The sequence below is a fragment of the Bombyx mori genome, chromosome 3 (genome assembly GCF_030269925.1).
Source record: "Bombyx mori chromosome 3, ASM3026992v2".
Classification (NCBI taxonomy): Eukaryota; Metazoa; Arthropoda; class Insecta; order Lepidoptera; family Bombycidae; genus Bombyx; species Bombyx mori.
The window spans coordinates 480,359-501,323 of record NC_085109.1 but is presented as its reverse complement, the minus strand read 5'-3'; the positions used below and the strand labels follow the sequence as shown (position 1 = coordinate 501,323).

The 20,965-nt window shown below is 41.5% G+C and overlaps 1 protein-coding gene across 2 annotated transcripts in view; it reads left to right on the top strand.

Moving 5' to 3' along the window:
• LOC101746514 (calpain-11) overlaps positions 1-20,965 on the top strand; it is a 73,104-nt gene that overhangs the window by 2,065 nt on the left and 50,074 nt on the right. Inside the window, exons 2-4 of one of the 2 annotated variants that reach the window (XM_038018874.2) lie at positions 1,101-1,242; positions 14,570-14,636; positions 16,531-16,663. In XM_038018874.2, the coding sequence (XP_037874802.1) occupies positions 1,137-1,242; positions 14,570-14,636; positions 16,531-16,663 (306 nt within the window). In that variant the 5' untranslated portion in view covers positions 1,101-1,136. Of the gene's footprint in view, positions 1-1,100; positions 1,243-14,569; positions 14,637-16,527; positions 16,664-20,965 lie in introns of both variants that reach the window. The other variant, XM_038018873.2, reaches the window with a different exon arrangement.

The following is a 20,965-nucleotide window of genomic DNA, read 5'->3' as shown; positions in this document are numbered from 1 at the left end:
ATTTTTTTATTGTGTAAGTACGTGAACAGGTTCATGGACCACGCGGTGTTAAGCGGCTAACGAGGCCCATAGACATCATCAGTGTGAATGACCACCTCGAAACATGAAGTCTTTGCCCCAATCGTAGTGCATAACGGCTAACCCATGAGATCGTGATACCGACGACTTACAATAAGACTGTACCACCAGTTAACCCCGACGGGTAGGTACCATCGTCCTGCCTATTTCTGCCGTGAAGCAATAATGCGTTTAGATTTGGGGCAGCCGCTGTAACTATACTGAGACTTAGGGCTCATTTCTTAAAGTGGGTGGCGACGTTAACGCCACCACTTAACACCAGGTAGGCCGAGAGTTCGTCTACCCATCTAAGCAAAAAACATAAAAATTTAGTGGTGTTATTCCAGACCGACACCACGTGACAAATACCTTACTATAATCGGATTGTAGTTCTTATATTTCATATCAGGTAGAAAAGCATTTGGCTCACCTATGGACCACCAGTGATGGGTCTCAGCCGCTCGCCGGCTTGTACCCTGGGAGCCATGAGCCCGGGGGTATGCCTGGGACACAGTCGGGGATCACATCGATCATTCAGTTTCAAGTCAAATCATAATCAGGATGGAAATCGTCTCAATATTTTGTGCATGATACGAACCACAAGCAAATATTCATATATTTTGAAAATAATATCTTGTGTTAATTACACCAAATCTTTTTGATTGAGCACTTGAGCGTACAGCCATATTTCTGTTACAACCTTCTATATATATAAAAATGAATTGCTGTTCGTTAGTCTCGCTAAAACTCGAGAACAGTTGAACCGATTTGGATAATTTTGGTCTTGAATTATTTGTGGAAGTCCATAAAAGGTTTAAAAGGTAGATAAATATGAAAATGCTCGGAATTAATTAAAAATAACAATTTTGTTTTTCCTGTGATGTGTTCCCCGTTGGACGGATTCATTAAAATTTTGTTTGTTTAAAGTTTATTTTATACAAAAGTTTAGGTCTTTTATTTCTCGATTGAGGCACTACGAAGTCTGCCGGGTCAGCTAGTATACAATAATATTCAGATGTATCTGACATGAGATTGTGTAACAGGTGTCGTGAGATGAAGTGTCCCAAGTATCCGCGTGTATGGGTATGAGGAAGTTCATGCGCACGCGGGGCGCTCAGCCACACGCGCTCACACATCTTCATCATAACGGACAGACCGCCCTGCCGAAGACCAACGGCCATGCCAGTAAGTCTTACGTACATTTTTAATACGCTTTTATTAGCTTCAGACGTACGTATGTTAGTATGTAATGGAATCTTTGAACATGATTTTGAACCCCTTCAAAACGTCGGATTAACTCGAAATTTGGTATACTTATTAAGGAGCGATGACAATTCAATATTTTAAATAAAATTGAAAAAAATTAAATAAAACTAAAAAATAGAAAATACATTTGAATTAAAAATAGTGTAAGAAAAACATATTTTATTGTAAAAAAGCGTTTGGTGCATGGTATCAGTAGTTATAAATATTTTATGAACATATATGAGTAGAAGGGTTATTTTGATAATATCCTAAAAAGCACCCCACGCTTTTTTTTACAATAAAATCTATTTTTCTTACACCATTTTTAATTGAAATTTATTTGGGATATAGGTTGAATTTTCTATAAAAGCGTATTTTGTTAGTTTTTTTTAAACTATTTATTTTTAACTAACAATAAATACGTGGAGAGGACAAATACAGAACAAAACCATGTTGAATGAACAATTTGAGTATTAAGCAATTTCTTTGGTGCAGTCCATAAGCAAATGGCCAATGATACTAAGTGGTTATGGAATCCGCAAGTACCATGACGTTAATGCTACCGCCTATCTGAAATACGAGGTGGATATTTCTTTAAAAAAAAAGCTCTTGGGTTGGTCGTTTTTTGAGAGAGAGTTTTTTGAGAAACATGTACCTACATAAAAAAATAATTTGATATTTCGAACGCTCTTTCAATGACCTTCTATTGCGAATGCTCTACGGTTATTATATGCTAAATAAGAAGAAAACACTCTTATTATTTCCCAGCCATACTATCATACGGATCCCACAAGAAAGTCACATACGAAAAAAAAATATTGTTTCAAAACATTCTAATTACGCCTCAATCTAAACCTCTAATTACATTGAATACTCCACATTCTGAATCCACAATAGACAGTGAAAGTATACAGAAACTCGACCGTGTCTCGATAAGAATCACAGCGGATTCACGACCTTACGACCGGCCTCCGAAAATGAGAGTAAAAGATGTTGTATACGTGCAAAGATTACCGGACCGGACCGGACCGCAACCGGCGGACGACATAGGATGAATAAATTCCATTAAGTATCGCAACTTATAGTACTTATACAAAATAAAAACATAACTCCTAACATGAGTATTTTCAAAGTTGTTTACATTCTGTACTGTCACTCATAGCTAGAATGATTACGTATGGCTCTATAAAAAATATAAAAAATAAATAAATATGGGTAATATAAACAAAAATTATACCCATGCCCGCATATGGAGGAGTGAAAGGCCATTGTGGTTTAAGCGACATTTTTGCTACATTACAGGAAAACCATTTAAAGTTTAAAATTTGAAAATAATGTCGTAATAAAAATAAATAAAATACTTCAGCTGTTTGAGTGGGGTTAACTGAAGTTCGATTAAAAACATCGAATAAAACGAATCTTTAATTACAAAGATAAATGTCGCGTATTATTATTATTATTTATTGCTTAGATACGTGGACGAACTCACATCCCACCTGGTGTTAAGTGGTTACTGGAGCCCACAGACGTAAATGCCGCCACCCACCTTGAGATATGAGTTCCAAGTTCTCAGTATAATTATTAAGCGAAATGTTTTCACCCCTCGATATTATGTACGTCACGGTCAAATAAACAAAGCCACATATTAATTTAGTACGATCTATAAGATCTTACAGAGTTAACGGTTTATGTAATTAATCATAGTATTGTAACACAAGTGTACCGCAAACTGTATTAGATTGAGTTGCATTGCAGCGGCAGACAAACAGGTTTTGATCCTGGTCTAGACTTAAAAAATAGTAAAAAACGTAAATTGTTAACGAGATAACAGGTGAAGAAAGTTGCGAATTATCATAGTTCAGTAAATCGGAGTTTAAATAAATAGCACTAAAATGTATTTGTTACAGTTTGTGGAACGTAAGTAGCTTGATGCGCGGAACCGTTAACGGACTGAATTAGACTTCGTCTCTTTTAAAAAAAAAAAGATTTGCGAACCATTTAAATAAACTATAAGTGGTCTACCGGTAGTCGAAATTCGAGTATAATTAATTGAAATTTTAAGTTTGTACACTATTAAGATTCTATTGTCAAAGACTATTATACTTCTTAATCTCAGATTTTGGCCAAGACTACACTTTACCCAAATATTAATAAAGACAAACAATATTCATCTATTCTCAATTTGACCACAGACTATAAGCAATAAGAAAAGTCTGACAATAAAAAAATAGTATGCATGCGTGTGTGTGTCAAATACATGCTAGTGTGTGTAATGTTTTTTTATTGATTTAATATCCTTTTTGCATAATTAAAAAAAATATTAACATATTGCGCTCCTTCTCTATGTTCTCTATAAAGGAGTACAAAGTTTTGGTTCATGTATTAATCTATAGATATCTCCTTTTTTCGTCTCGTGACGGAACTGCAATTATTTTTAGTTTCACTGTTGGACATGGTCACTGAGGACACTCGTGTGTGTGCCGGCATCTTATCACTTCTTCTATGAAACAATCTCGTTCATGTTTGCATGTTAATAATAGTCATGAAAATACACAATTGAGGCGCCAGGTTGCGTGGCGAGATTAGTGTTGCCTTAACCGTGGGGTCCGGCACCTGCTTAACAACAGGTGGGCAGACTCTCTCTCCGATCGACAGTTCAACTGCCCATTTAAAGCATTGAGAAAAATTGGAACTTTGACTCCATTAAAATATAAAGTATCCGTCTTTTTGTAACCACAATACTCTATTCCCTCCCAGCCATTAGACCTCGGTTGTGCACGGTCTTCTTATTGATGCAGCCAGAGAGTCACGACCCTCAGTAATGAGGAGATCGACATAAGGAAGAGGAAGGCATGGTCTTCAATTTTTTTAAAATACTTGTCTTGTAACCTCAATAAACTACAGAAGCGAGTATAATTAGAATAATTGATGGATATATAATAGCTTTAATAATAAATGTACATTAAATATGTATGGATTAAAGTACTTATAACTTAGGCTTAACTTATAACCTAATAACTTAGGCTACTTTTTTTAGACTAGCTTCGCCCCGCGGCGTTTCCCACGGTTATTGTCGTACCGCGGACTCAGCTATCAATAATAAAATTTCCGAACCGAAGTGAGGGCGGGTCGCTAATCTTAAATAATAAGACAGTGATTTGGATTTCTCTGCTTTGCTGCCACAATCACAAACCATCTTCTCGCTTAGTCCATATGAATCTAAATAGGCGAAATTATTTGAAATCAGAAGTCTATATAAATTGTAATTAATCCATGATTACCGTTTAGCTAAAGGCTCAGCACAAGATCCGTAAGTGAACGAGGATATGAAGTGAATGGTAACCCGTAGTGGTAACCGTCCTACATGTAGGCCACGCTACCGTTGCTACACACTTTACGACTCTTACACAGCTTAATATAGTTCACATTGTTATTATTTAAATAAAAAAAAACTCTTGTTATTTTACACATAAATTAAAAACAAAAGAAACAAAAAATTACATTAAAGGAATTGAGAAATACTTTAACACAATCCGCTAATATGGTGATTGCATTGCTGAAGTCCATGGGCCACGGTAACCACTCACCATCAGGTGGGCCGTGTGCTCGTCTGCCTACTTTCTTTTTCTCCACCTTATCCCACTATGTGGGGTCGGCACAGCTAATTTTTCTCTTCCATTCTCTTCTATCAGCCGTCATCTCAACACTCACTCCTCTCTCTCTCATGCTCGTCTGCCTACAAGGGCAATAAAAAAAACCGCGGCTTGCTGAAAGACTGTTAAAACTAGAATATTATTAAAACTCATTAATTCTTAATGCTCAATGCTCAATGCTATTATTAATGCTCAATTCAGCTACAGCGTAAGAGTAAGATAGTAAGAGCATCCTTCCTACTTCGAAGAAGAGGTCAGTCGTTAGTGCAAGACTACGACCTCATGATCACCTCAAGATTTTTTTTTCCTACCTAAGCTGATAGCCTTGAGAGGCTATTTCAGCGTAACCTTAACTAGTAGGTGAGCTCACGGGGCTCAAACCTGACGACGTTGCTAACACGAACCCTAGCAAGAGCCGTGCTTCGCAGGATCTACCACCGGATCGGAAACGCGACCCACTGAGAAGATCCGACGAGAAACTCAGTGGGCTGTGTCTGTGTGTTAATTTACTTCTTCGCAAGCGACGGGTTCGACGAGAACGATGACCGGAATACCTCAAGCAGTTGATGATGTTACGTATGATGTGTATGCACGTGATGTCTGCGTGGTCCGACTCAAATATGCGGTCTCCGACTCCAGCGGTCAACAGAGACTTAATTAAATAGATAGTAAACTCCTTAACAGCGAGCAATATTTACAAACAAAACGGATACAAATAAACTTGTATTTATAACATCATTCTGTGTGTTTTATATCTAGCGCATGCCGCCGCGTCGCCGGTACCGTTCTCTTTAAACTGTCACTAGTATGTGATCTGAGTACAGGAGCGAATCGAAACAGAAGTATTAGTTCCACAATTAACTATATTAAAATTTATATAGATAAAAATTAACTGCCGTTCGTTAGTCTCGCTAAAACTCGAGAACGGCTGGACCGAATTGGCTAATTTGGGTCTTTAATTATTTGTGGAAGTCCAGAGAAGGTTTAAAAGGTAGATAAACATGAAAATGATCGGAATTAAATAAAAATAACAATTTTGTTTTCCTTTTAATGCGTCCCCCTTCGGACGGGTTCCTTTTGTTTGTTTTGAGTTTATTTTATACAAAAGTTTAGGTCTTTTATTTATCGATTGAGGCACTACGAAGTCTGCCGGGTCAGCTAGTAAAAATATAAAATTTATATCTACCCAGATGTCATGTGATATTCTGCAACACGCGTAGATTATCACACATTGTCTAATTCTTAATAATTGCTTAGATACACTGATAACTTTAAGAGGACGTGTTTTTACAAGCATACTTTGAAACTAAAGAATTCCACTGAGTGCAATATTCGTAGAATTATCTGATAAGTATTATTGTGAAATTCTAACTGTTTCATTGATTGGTTTGTAAGGTATTCAAGAAGTTTTTATACAGATAATAGACACTCGTTTTTTTTTGTCTATTATAAATACAACAAAAACCATATATGTATTTGTATATCCATCAAGTGCACAAATTCATGCACTTATTATATAGTTGATTACAATGGTTTTGTTCTTGAGATAACAATAATGTTTAACATATTATCTGTGACTACTTTTTTACGATGTATTATGATCACAAACAGATAAATACCGCCATTCTGCTTATTTCTGCTGTGAAATAGTCATGTATTCCGATTTGACAACATGACAGATACTTTAACCTCGTATCTTTTTTGTGTCGTGTCTTTTTTCCAGTGGCTACTGGAGCCCATAGACATCTACAACGTAAATGCGCCACCCATCTTGAGATATAAGTTCCAAGGTCTCAAGTATAGTTAAAACGGCTGCCCCATCCTTCAAACCGAAACGCATTACTGCTTCACGGCAGAAATAGGCAAGGTGGCGGTACCTACGCGCGCGGACTCACAAGAGGTTCTACCACCAGTATCACAAGAGGTCCTACCACCAGTCTTATGTGCTGACCATGGGCTCCAGTAACACTGCCATCTTCCGTCTACATTTGAAAATGCTACTCTTCTTTTAGACTCAAATGAAAGCGATAGTCATAGTTCATTCGTTTACGCCACATAAAGCCTGTCTATACTCTTCATGTCCAATTGATCGTAGAATTACCTCTAATTATATCAATAGCTATATATATATGCGAAAGCAAAACAATCTTAGCCGATGTCAAATGAAAAGATAAATGTACCTAAATATGAATTAAGGTTGTTAATAAAGGCTTCTTTATCTTTATCTTTATATCAATAGCTTCTGGAACTCCAAGATACATCTAATTACTGCTCTACAGCAAATGTGAGTGGAGTTTCAAATGAAGTGTATCGCAGCCTCGCCCCCAAATATGTCTGAAGTACGACCCTGTGCTCCTACCGCACTTGACCTAACGCTGTTCAAATCAGCATATATTTTGAGGCATCGCCGTCTGAGTCGCTTACTAATTAGCACCTCGATACCGCTCAAAATAGATGTAGGTACTATTTCTAAATACTTTTTGCTGGAGAGAGCATATTTAATTTGAATGTGGCCGTGCTATCGCAAGCGCACTTTAAAACATGCCATTGTGAAATTAGCATTCACAAACACCGGCGGGTAGGTACCACCACCCTGCCTATTTCTGCCGTGAAGCAGTAATGCGTTTCGGTTTGAAGGGTGGGGCAGCCGCTGTAACTATACTTGAGACCTTAGAACTTATATCTCAAGGTGGGAGGCGCATTTACGTTGAAGATGTCTATGGGCTCCAGTAACCACTTAAAATCAGGTGGGCTGTGAGCTCGTCCACCCATCTAAGCAATAAAGAAAAGAAAAAGAAAAAAAAAAAGAAAAAAAAAGAAACATTTGCTAAGGATGTATTTCATTAGAAAAATCGGTACCCTCCTGCGGGACCCGAAAACCGGTGCATCGCCAGATACCATTGCACCGGGCGTCTTATCTTTTAGGCCACGACGACTTCTTGACGTTTTCATTTTATTTTGTTGTCAGAATTCAGCCACGAACAGTAAGCTACCGGTGACGGACAGATGGTCAGTCAGCCGTAAGAGCACACCATTATGAAATCATTGAACTTGCCATTTAATCAGTAATTACGCGATGTTAAACACTTGGAAATGATTAATATGTGCATTTTACTGGAAATGGGATCAGGTTTCATACGAGCGGTGCGATGCGATGCGATGCGACGATGTGAGCATCTGATTGTAACAGACACGTTACATGTGAGCAAAACCTTGGTCGGCTTAGTTTGATCGATTAACAAAATTGATAACACGCACTGAAGTGTATTTTCATTAAAAAAAAGGGTGCGTGTACTTATGTACGCGCGTAAGAAGTTATACTTTATTTTTATATATATATTTTTTAAATATTAAATAATTAATAATAAATATTTAACGTTAATAATTTAATAATATTTAGTATGAATTATATTAAATAATAAGTTTATCATTTATATAACTAAAAAATGAATGCTAAGAACACTTTTTTTACGAGTGTACATGCGCGAAAGTTCACCTGCGGCTATATTCAGACTCGCCAAGTTACGTCGGTCGTATTGTAATGAGCGATTTAGTGGGCAACTTCATTCTGTTAATTTTGTGTCACGGTGCGCGCCCATATTAAAATTTCACTCTCATCAATTTTTCATAACGCGCCTAAAGAAGTATAATTTCAATAAAATTTAGAGATTATTATGTCGGATATAATGTATGGCGGTAACCACCACAGAATGCAAGATACTTGTCAGATGCTTGAATCTCCCTTACGACATTTTCAAGAAAAGCTGCATGCTGCATGTATACATTTCCTTGTAACGTTTCTGATGATGGTTCTATGCGTTTTTCTGTTTTACTATGTATGTATGTAATATATTTATTCATAAAAAGTTACACTTTCATTTAAACTATGTCCCGCAAAACTGCTTACGCAATTTGACTGCAGGTAGCTCGCTTTATATAAACATAGCTTATAAATTATTAAATTAGGTAATATTAATACAATTAATTTACGTAAATGGTTACAACGTATTTACTTAACAAGTGTTTTTTGATAAACTTTTAAATTTAGCAAGTATAGGCTCTCACGTCTTATGTCCTCGGGTAAACTATTGAGTAAGTATGGAGCTCGTTTTGAGCTGTTGCGTTAGCACAAAAAGACGGATTTAACCCGAGAGTATTTGCTAACACTGTCCTTGACAAGAGTTGTAGTTCGCATGATCTACCACCGGATCGCAATCGCCACCCACTGAGAAGATCCGGCGCGAAACCAATGGGCTGTGTCTATGGGCTAGATTGCATATCGACGAGTTTGACCGGTAATCGATGATCGATCTCTGATCGTGTATAGATAACACAAAAAAGTCATAAACAGCAGGTATATACTAATAAAAACAGAATGATACTTACTTTTCCGCTACAGGCGATAATTCGATCTACACGCTTTTACGAGACTCAGTCCGCACAGGGTCTGGAGGTAAGGAAACGAATGCATACTAATCAGTTCCGCTGTGAGCGCGTGACTGTTTGCTAATATTAGATATTCTTTACAGCGTTCCACTTTAATGTATCTTTTGGAAGAATTAGACACTTGTATTATCTTGAAGAAATTTACATAAAGTAATTTTCATGGGTAATGAAATAAGATCGAGCTATCCTGTTGGAAGCCACGTGAACCTTTGATCTTGCCTTACCATATTCTGAAAGACTGAAAAGATATATGTTCAGGGTTATGTAGAATTCATAGACAAGTTTCTGTAGCCACGTGTTCCAGTTTAAAGGATTGTAGCCGTTATTTCAGTGGATTTCGACCTCAAACCTCAAAGTGAATGGCGATGTTCACGATGTGTGTCTGTGATTTCTGTTACTGTCTATCTTGAGTAGATTCTGAGATCTCGTACTCATCTTAATGTTAGCAATAAAGATCAAAATAAAGATAAAAATCAATTGAAATGCGACTATACCTTTATTTTCTAAAGTTATGACAAAATTCAGTCACGGACAAAATACTATAATCTATATGTATAGGTAGTAATACATGAAGCAAAAACTTTACAACCCTTTTTACGAATATTGTGCGGACTGAGGATTATAAAATTTCTCACACTTAGAGAGAGTATATATAGAAAAAGAGTGCAGAATACTAAATTTTGTTTAAATTATGCATAAAAAATACATTAAATCAATAAAAAATATATTAACAACACTATAATGTATTTGACACACACACGCACTCACGCACACGCACACCACACACACACGCACACACACACACACGCATATTCTTTTGTTTATCGTCAAACTTTTGTTGTTGCTTAAAGTCTGTGGTGAAATTGAGAATAGATTAATATTGTTTGACTTTAATATTATTTTTCTATAGTGAAGCTTTGGCAAAATCTGTGATCATAAAAGTATAGTCTTTGACAATAGAGTCATAATAATGTTCAAACTTATAATTACAATTATAGTCGAATTTCGATTGCAGAGGGACCACTGTTACCCAATAAATACAAAAGTAGTCATAAAGATAGCGCAGTGAGCCCCACAGTGATACCCGATCCTGTAGACCAAATAGTAAACAGTCGACGTCGCCCAAAACACGTCATTACGGATCCTCCCGATCCATTAACGGTGCTTTTAGGTACCACAAGCACCAGTTGCCGTCCTCGTCGAACCCGTCGTTTGCGACGAAGGGCTCGACGAGTAAATTAACCCACAAACACAGCCCACTGAGTTTCCCGCCGGATCTTCTCAGTGGGTCGCGTTTCCGATCCGGTGGTAGATTCTGCGAAGCACTGCTCTTGCTAGGGCCAGTGTTACCAGGGACAGGTTTTGAGCCTCGTGAGCTCACCTACACGTCAAGGAGAAGCTGATATAGCCTCTCAAGGCTATCAGCATAGGTAGGAAATACCGCAGTGAGCAGTGGATGTGATGTATTCGTTAAAAACAATCGAGCTGTGTGCCGTGAGCCGCACTGAGTATAGTTTGGACGACAAGCGAGTTGCATCAAATCCCCAAGCTTTTGGATACAGTCTTCACGCTCAGTTGATTTACCCTCTTCTTGGAGCTATATATTCATTTTGGAAACAAATATCCAATGAAATGCTAAGCATAAGTGCATTTTCTCTAGATAAGGTTACAATAAACTTGCCACAGGTATATTGCCACTTTCGGGTCCTACCTCGAGGATAGGTCGGTCGTGTGCACCGGGCACGGTGGGACGGTGCTCCGCTTCCCCGTCCAGCGCGGTGTTCCACAGGGGTCGGTCCTTGGCCCTCTCTTGTGGAACATCGGCTACGACTGGGTCTTGCGTGGCACCCTAAGCACTCCTCTCCCGGGTCTGAGCGTAGTTTGCTACGCGGACGACACTTTGGTCGTGGCCCGGGGGAGGGACTTGCGAGAGTCTGCCCGTCTTTCCTGCGCGGGGGTGGCCTTCGTCATCGGCAGGATCCGACGGTTGGGTCTGGAGGTGGCGCTTGATAAATCCCAGGCCCTGTTGTTTCACGGGGCCCGGAGAGCGCCGCCTCAGGGGGCCCACCTCGTGATCGGAGGCGTTCGCGTCGAGATCGAGGCAACCGGGTTGCGGTACCTCGGTCTCGTACTGGACGGTCGTTGGAGCTTTCGCGCTCACTTTGAAAGATTAGGTCCCCGACTGATGGCGGCCGCCGGCTCGCTGAGTCGGCTGTTGCCGAACGTCGGGGGGCCTGACGTGGTGGTGCGCCGCCTCTACACGGGGGTGGTGCGGTCGATGGCACTGTACGGGGCTCCCGTGTGGTGCCACGCCCTGACCCGCGACAACGTTGCGGCGTTGCGACGTCCGCAACGCGCGATTGCGGTCAGGGCGGTTCGTGGATACCGTACCGTCTCGTTCGAGGCGGCGTGCGTGCTAGCTGGGACGCCTCCCTGGGACCTGGAAGCGGAGGCGCTCGCTGCGGATTACGCGTGGCGATGCGATCTCCGCTCCAGGGGGGAGCCGCGTCCCGGCGCGGCGGAAGTTCGAGCGCGGAAGCTTCAATCTCGGCGTGCCGTGCTCGAGGCGTGGTCTCGCCGCCTGGCGGACCCCGCCTACGGGCGACGGACCGTCGAGGCGATCCGCCCGGTCCTCTCGGACTGGGTGAATCGCGACCGAGGACGTCTCACCTTCCGAGCGACGCAGGTGCTCACGGGACACGGCTGTTTCGGTCGCTACCTACACCTCGTCGCCCGGAGGGAGCCGACGCCGAAGTGCCACCACTGCAGTGGCTGCAACGAGGACACGGCGGAGCACACGCTCGCGTACTGCACCGCTTTCGCGGAGCAGCGCCGCGTCCTCGTTGCAAAAATAGGACCGGACTTGTCGCTTCCGACCGTCGTGGCTACGATGCTCGGCAGCGACGAGTCCTGGCAGGCGATGCTCGACTTCTGCGAGTCCACCATCTCGCAGAAGGAGGCGGCGGAACGGGAGAGGGAGAGCTCTTCTTCCCTCTCGGCGCCGTGCCGCCGCCGTCGAGCCGGGGGTCGGAGGAGGGCGTTTGTCCAGCTCCAGCCCCTATGAGGAGGCAGTCTCCTCCCGGTGATGGTCACGGGGCGACCTAAGGGGGTTGAGGCTGTGCCGCACGCTACCGTCACTCTAGCGCGCTGGCACCAGGAGGACGGGACGGCGCGTCGGCGGCTGCGGACTGCGATGTGGTCCGCATTTTCGTCGTCGCTGTCGTCGCCGAACATACTGTTGAAGAGCAACCCGGTCGGCGGTGTATCGCGTTCCGACCTGGCAGGCTGGTTCTGGCCCAGCGGGGTATCCCGGAACACCAGCGGCACCGCCCGGGCGGCCTGGTAGGGCCGCCGTACCGCGGAGACCGACGTCGTTGGTTGTCGACTATCGCCTCGACGACCCGTCGGTCGGGCGTCCTCGGGGTGGCGCCGCGTGTCTGGTTGTAGTGTTGACCGCGGGAACCCCCCTACTCTGTCCAGGTTCTGACCCCGGACGGAGATCGGACGTCGGGTGTAAGAGTGCAGGGGAGTCGTTTAGTGGGTGGGCCCTAAAATCCTTGGGCCCGCGATCTGCTCTCAACACCTGCAGATCGTTAAGTCTCACATACCCCGCGCGTCTCCTAGGCGCGGGGACCTCGAAGGAGGTTCGGCCCTCTACCCGAAAAAAAAAAAAAAAGGTATATTGCCACTTCGATAAAGCGGCACGACACGAGAACCCTCTTATCGTGGCCGCCGGTAACTACATTCCCGATCCTGCGAACAGAATGGAAAGCAGTCGACGTCGCCCCAAACACGTCATCTCGGATCCTCCCGATCCACTAACGGTGCTTCTAGGTATTCAAGCACCGGTCACCGTTCTCGTCGAACCCGTCGCTTGCGACGAAGGGCTCGACGTGTAAATTAATCCTCAGACACAGCCCACTGAGTTTTTCGCCGGATCTGCTCAGTGGGTCGCGTTTCCGATCCGGTGGTAGATTCTGCGAAGCACGGCTCTTGCTAGGGTTCGTGTTAGCAACGTCGTCAGGTTTGAGCCCCGTGAGCTCACCTACTAGTTAAGGTTACGCTGGAATAACCTCTCAAGGCCACCAGCTTAGGTAGGAAAAAAAAAAAAAAAAAAGGTACATTGTACAACCAGATAATGCATTGAATGTTTCAGTCAATTTATTCGATTCTAGGTTTCATTTTATAAATATGAAATACAGATGTGAGTGACGTAATGAGACGAGTACTGTCTCGTGTTTCCAAGGTCAATGTGCTCGGTGATTCTAACTTATTTACGTAATCGACACTGGTTACTTATTAACACGCGATTTAGTTTTGCCAAAAGTAGTTTGTGATCTGATCTGTGGTCTTTACACATTCGCACGTGATCCGGGCAAGGTATCGGTACTGCAGAATTAACTAATGAACTTATAATACTTGGATAAATAAAAAAATCTACCGAAGTACAAGTTAAAACTGTATTTGCACTTAGAACACTTAAAACATTCAGCGAACACTTTAAAATTCTCAATTCACTTCTTCCACTTCGCTTCAGATGATCCGTTCGCTATTTCATATCGAGTAGTTCCATTACTGACTGCGTGCCATCTCTGCAACGCTTTTATAGTCGAGACGAAATCCCTATAATTATCGAGAATATTCCACAAAAGTCGAGTATTGTGTGTTTCCGCTATCTGACAACAGATGGCGTTTAGATGCTACTAGATCCTTCGATATTCGTTCGGTTATTCGGCGATAGATAGCGTTACTCTTACCGGTGTAACAACACCATTATGTAAATGTGACCACCTCTTCAACATTTTGAAGTGGAAGTCTTAACAAAAGGTAATACAGATGTACTTCCAATTGGGAAGCATAAAGCATCACATATGAAATATTGAGAACTGTGGTATCCACCCGGACTTAAAAAACGCACTCCCTAATTTGGAAAAGTGAAGATAAACAAAGAGTTTAGATTCTTTAGATGTTCTTGAGGAACGTAGCAGTAGTTTACCAGAAGTGATCCGGGTCACCAACCAGTATCTCTTACTGAACAAACGGAGAACACGGCATTAGTGGAACGTTATCTGACAACCTCAATTAATAGCATGCTACTTTAACCCACTATCTGTAATCGTTATATATATTGAGTGTGCTGTTTTTTGTAACTTTGACGTTATTGACAGATGGCATCAGCAACAACATCGTACCGGTCAACGGGCGCCGCGAGGAGCCCCACTCGACTCTCTCCAGGTAAAGATTTTATTACTATCCTCTCCTTTCCTTCAGCAGTACTCAATATTCTTTGATGCTCGACACTCTTTTTTTTTTTTATTGCTTAGATGGGTGGACGAGCTTACAGCCCACCTGGTGTTAAATGGTTACTGGAGCCCATAGACAATGTAAATGCGCTACCCACCTTGAGATATAAGTTCTAAGGTCTCAGTATAGTTACAACGGCTACCCCACTCTTCAAACCGAAACGCATTACTGCTTCACGGCAGAAATAAGCGGGGTGGTGGTACCTACCCGTGCGGACTTACAAGAGGTCCTACCACCAGTAAAAACTTAAAAAAAGTAACTAAAAACTTTACTGGTGACTGGTAGTAGTAGATTTCCGGCGTCTCGAAATGTTTTCTATGTGCAGCCACCATAACTGTATCTGTAATAGAACTTCTAATCTCGGTTCTTGTGACGATACCATCCGAAACCAAACTTTATATTATGCCTCGTGTAATTGTACTACCAAACCGCGATCTAGACCACAATCTTCTCACATTAATGGCGTACAGTTTTCTCGTACACTCTAATTCCGTCATAACATGTATCCTCATCGCAGCGTCATGGCTCCCACACGTCGTCAATTATTTAATTATGGTGCATTACACTGCCTTCCCATAGCACACTGTGGTCGGCCACAGCAGCAAACTTAACAGAAGGGTTGCGATTTTATTGCCGTAGACCAGGGGTGGGCAAATACTTTAAAGCGCGGGCCAAAATGAAATTTTCAAAATGTCTCCCGGGCCGGAGGACTATACCGCATATGCTTTTTTACCGCATATGCTTTTTTAATGCTGATGTCAACAAAATCTCATAAAAGAGTTTAAAAAAATTTATGTGCGGAATTTTTCAACGGGCCGGATAAAATTAGCAAAAGGGCCGGATCCGGCCCGCGGGCCGGCTTTTGCCCACCCCTGCCGTAGACGCTATCGACTTCGAGACATCCAAGTCTGATATATTCCGTTTAGCAGGTGTCCCTGTTTGTCAACTCCCATCACGTGCGTAGTTCGTTTCAGAAATAAACAGAATTGTGGCTCAGATTTTAGAGATACAGACAACAAAATTGGAGAGAAACAAATTTGATAAAATCATTGGAATTCTAACACTTCGTAATCAAATCACCGCTCTCTATTAAACAAAATTTTTGGTGAATCTCTATATATAAAAATGAATTGCTGTTCGTTAGTCTCGCTAAAACACGAGAACGGCTGAACCGATATGGCTAATCTTGGTCTTAAATTATATGTCCAGAGAAGGTTTAAAACGTAGATAAATATGAAAATGCTCGGAATTAAATAAAAAATTTTCCTTTGATGAGTCCCCCGTCGGGCGGATTCCTTTTGTTTGTTGTAAGTTTATTTTATACAAAAGTTTAGGACTTTTATTTATCGATTGAGGCACTGCGAAGTCTGCCGCGTCAGCTAGTCAGATATAAAAATATGAATGAAAATGTAATCCTTCTGTAAAATAAACACAGATTGATTGTGTGCGGTATGACACAGCACTTTTCTTTTGATCGGCCGCACCTGTACATTCAATAAGTTCTTATCATCGAGTGCCTCGCTGATGGATCGTTGTAGACCACTAGAGGCTTCGTGATGGTGCTTTGTAAGCCCGTACGGATTGTTACAAGATTCCTGATTATTTCTACCACGAAGCAATTAAGCATTGCAGTTTTTTAATGCAATTGAGATTTCGACCTCTTGGCTCAATTCGTGGTAGCTTATGGACACCAGCAGCCCTACATCCAGTAGACTTATCATTTCTTAATAGAGCCGTGTTTAAGCCTGGTTAATGTTATCCGAATTTTACAATAGTTAGGAAAAATGATATATGTTTATGGTGATAATCATGTAACGCGTAGCAGGTACTGGAGCGGCTCTGAGGGTTCAGGGCGGGTCCTTGGCGAGGGCCTGTGGGAGGACCCCGAGTTCCCCGCGACCAGCACCTCTCTGGGCGACAAGAAGTTCTCCTCGAACGTTGTTTGGATGAGACCTCATGTGAGTTCATTTTGAAACGGCTTTTTATTTCTCATCTATATATTAATACGTGAAGCAAAAACTTTGTATCCCTTTTTACGAAAATTACGCGGACGGAGGAGTATGAAATTTTCCACACTTATAGAGAATATAGAAAAGAAGTGCACAATCTTAATATTTTTTTAAAATAATGCGTAAAAGATACATTAAATCAATAAAGAAAACATTACACACACTACCATGTATTTGACACACACACGCATGCATAGGTAGGTACTATTTATTTATTGTCAAACTTTTGTTCTTGACGTTTTATTCTCAATTTGACCATAGATTTAAATATTGTTTGTCTTTATTAATATTTTTCTATAGTGTTATAGTCTTGGCGTTGAAAATACAGTACATAATAGTGTACATACTTACAATTCCAATTAATTATAGTCGAATTTCGACTACTACGGGACCTCTAGTTCCTATAGATGGGCGGAAGAGTCCCGTGTGGTATTTACCGGATTCGATTACCTGGAAACAACAGAACGATGTTTCTTCAAACCGCAGGGGGGGGTGTTCGATAGTTTTGCAATGTATAGGCCTTTTGCTACTCCGGTTTTAATTGCATGAAACTAGAAATGTAATGTAAATTAGTAGCTGCAATTTCACAGGTACGATATGTACGCTGCGTTTACATCACGCGGGTATGCAACCTGAATACGTCCGCTTATCTCGTATGCGTATTTACATGCGCCGTATTGCGTAACAGCACGCGGTCGTGTCCTCGCGACCACTGTGCGCGGCCGTAGGGCTGCCAATACACACTTTATGCACATTATTCACCTGTCCAAACTAGGCCTCCCACTTCAGTGCCAGGAAGCAGAAGACGCATTCTCGTTTCGTCTGATAAACAGCCAAACAGACTGTGAGGGGTAGCCATCATTCAACGCAAAATGTTGTAAGCGAGATTCAGGCATCTGTCAAATATAGATGCCTGAATCTCGCTTACGACATTTTCAAGATAAGCTTGCATATCTACAAATTCCGAATCATAACATTTGGACCGTCGGTCTACCGAGCAACATCACCTGCTCTTGTAAGATCTTTCCTTCCTCATATACTACCACAAGTATATTTTCTATAAATAAAACTGATTTTACGGTTAGGTCTCTCTTTGTTCTTGTCATTATATTATCACTGACGTTTCGGAAAATAATTTACAGTTACGGTGGTTGCGGACGAGTAAGGTGGACGGTGGTAACTCTTTAATAATAAAACACGCAAAAGTAAACCGTAAAAGAAGTTTAATTTATATCTACGGTTTGCGAAGACCCGAGAGAAAACACTATTATTATAATTTGTAAAGCTTCGAACCTTTTAGATAATGTAACTTGTATTTATTTACAAGTAAGTGTCTAATAGTTGGAGGCCATTCGCATGTCTTTTACAATCAGTTAAGTTAAAGATGACGGCAACTTGGAGAAGCTAATGGTGACTGGGAAGCTGGACGGAAGAAGTTCACGAAGTAGAGGCCCGACACGTTGGACTGACCAGATCCGCACTATCCTCGACATCACAGTTCACGATGCTCTACACTCGGACAGTTCCTCAGATATAACAGGGCGGGCAAATGGCGCGCAATGATCCGGAACTAACTTTTGTTGCGAGGAAGTGGTCACGACCCTCATTGTATTGAAGAAACCGAAGCGAGGAGAAGAAGAAATGTGCCAAGGGAACCGGTGGAAACCCTATTAGATAAATATGACGTCACAATATTAGTAAAGGCGCGTTAACAGCTGTGCAAATGCGACACCGGGCCATTCGTTACGCTAGCCGTGGCATCGCGCCGACTGTCGCTTCCCTGTAATGAGTGGGGCCCTCTCAAATGAAAATTACACTTTGACTCAGTGTTTTCTCAGACTTTCAGGAATAACAATAAAAATTACAATAAAATAATTCAGAAAAAAATCACGCATGGTCATCTAGTCCCAAAATAAGACTCCGTGTTTTGAGTACCAGAGACTGACATACATACCTATATATGTGTAATATATACATAAGTTGACAATAAACGCCCAGACAAAGAGCAAACGAAACTCTTCATCACACGATGTTTGCCTGAAGTGGGAATCGAACACACGACCCTCTGTACAACAGTCAGGGATGCTAATTACTGCACCACCGAGTTAGTCAAGGAATTGCGGATACAGTTTCAATACACTTGACTTGCCTTGATTTTGCTTTTGTGTCGTTGATTTTCGGAAAAACAACGCGACCAACATTGAACCCGCAAAATACTTATAGTATGTCTGGCTGAAAAGCTTGAGATTTATAAAACAACTTGAGCGGAATTCTTAGGATGAGCTGCGCGGTCTGGTTGTGGTGTTGACCGCGGTAACCCCCTTACCTCATCCGGATTCTGACCTCGGAGGGGTCGGACGCTTGGACGAAGAGGGCAGGGGAGTCGTTTAGTGAATAGAGCCCCGAAAACATCCTTGGGCCCGCGGTTTCGCAGTCGCGGACCAGTCCCACATACACCGGGCGCCCCCTAGGGGGTCTCCGGTAGGAGGTTCGGCTCCGGACCGAAAAAAAAGGAGTTGAGAGCAGTTGGGACACTGTTAACTATAGCTGGGTCATTGGTAGTATAAGATATACTATACTCATTAATGCTAGATCACGAAAAAGAAAACCGATTAGGTAAACTTTAATGATACACGAAAATTTGAGTACAACACAGCTTAAACACTAGAATCCATTATACGATCTGTGTCATTCGTAAACCGATATATTAATAATCAATAATATATTAATAACTCCATAATGTAAAAGGTACAAAATCTAGAAGTATAAAATGAAACTTTACAGCTCCCGGGGATATGTTTGCTTTAGATTGTGGATACACGAGATATGAACTTGTCTAGCAAGTACGAGAGGTGTTTGTGCTTAGATTAGCAAATGTGTGGTTGTTTTTTGGTAATGTTAAGGTGCATATTTCCATTTAAACTCCGGCTACTGTTACATTAAGCCTGCAAACAGTTCTCGTGGTCAGGTACTAATAAGACCCAGTTTAATTTCGTTTTAAAATGAGTCTTACACCCGCTAATTCGCATTAAATGAAAATTTAAAATTACAAATAATATTTGGTGGAGTGCCTGAGGTGTTTTTTTTTATTGCTTAGATGGGTGGACGAGCTCACAGCCCACCTGGTGTTATGTGGTTACTGGAGCCCATAGACATACATCTACAACATAAATGCGCCATCCACCTTGAGATATAAGTTCAAGTAAGATCTCAGTATAGTTACAACGGCCGCCCCACCCTGCAAACCGAAACGCATTACTGCTTCACGGCAGAAATAGCCAGGACGGTAGTACCAACCCGTGCGGACTCACAAGAGGTCCTATCACCAGTAATTACGCAAATTATAATTTTGCGGGTTTGATTTTTATTACACGATGTTATTCCTTCACCGTGGAAATCAATTGTGAACATCTGTTGAGTACGTATTTCATTAGAAAAATTGGTACCCGCTGGAGATTCGAACACCGGTGCATCGCTCAACACGAATGCACCAGATGTCTTACCCTTTAGGCCACGACGACTTCAAAATGATTTTGTTATAGATTATTGTTATTAATTACTGTAATTGTTCATTGTTATTGCATTAAGCAAACTATATAATTATATCAAAAAATTATATTAATTATAAATAGTCACCTGTCCATTTGAACAATAAAAATGAATAATGAATAAACGAAGGCTGAATTGTGTTGCATATTGCGTTATTGCTCATACAAGTGTCTGATATCGCGAGTTCCATAGCTTAAGTCTTTAAGATTCTTAAGCTTTGATAGGTAGACGGATTTTCCGGTCCACCTAGTGCTAGATATTTAGTGGGAACCCTAAATACAGCGTGAATTCTGCAATAAATCATGAGAGATCAATTTCAATCGCACAAGCTGCCTGTCTTTAGGTTGATGATTATTTCGCGCCAGTATTGACCCTTTGACTGTAAGTGCCCTATGTAGCGCAATAAAGTATTAAATAACTATGTCGATTTCTGTTGGATTGTCGAACTTTGCATTTCTTCCTTTGTTTTTAATGTACGTTTTAGTCCCTTAGGAATTTGTTTTAGTCTCAGTATCTTCGGATTCGTCTTTCCCAGAGCCTACTAGATATTCTGGCGCCTTAGTAAGAAGTTTGAAAAAAGAAATCGACATAATTACTTTAGTGCGCCGCGTAGGGCACCGGTCACCTACATGGCAGTCAAAGGGTTAAGCAGTGGGAAGTATTCACCGGCTAGGACAGTGTAGTTACAAAATTCCGAATAGA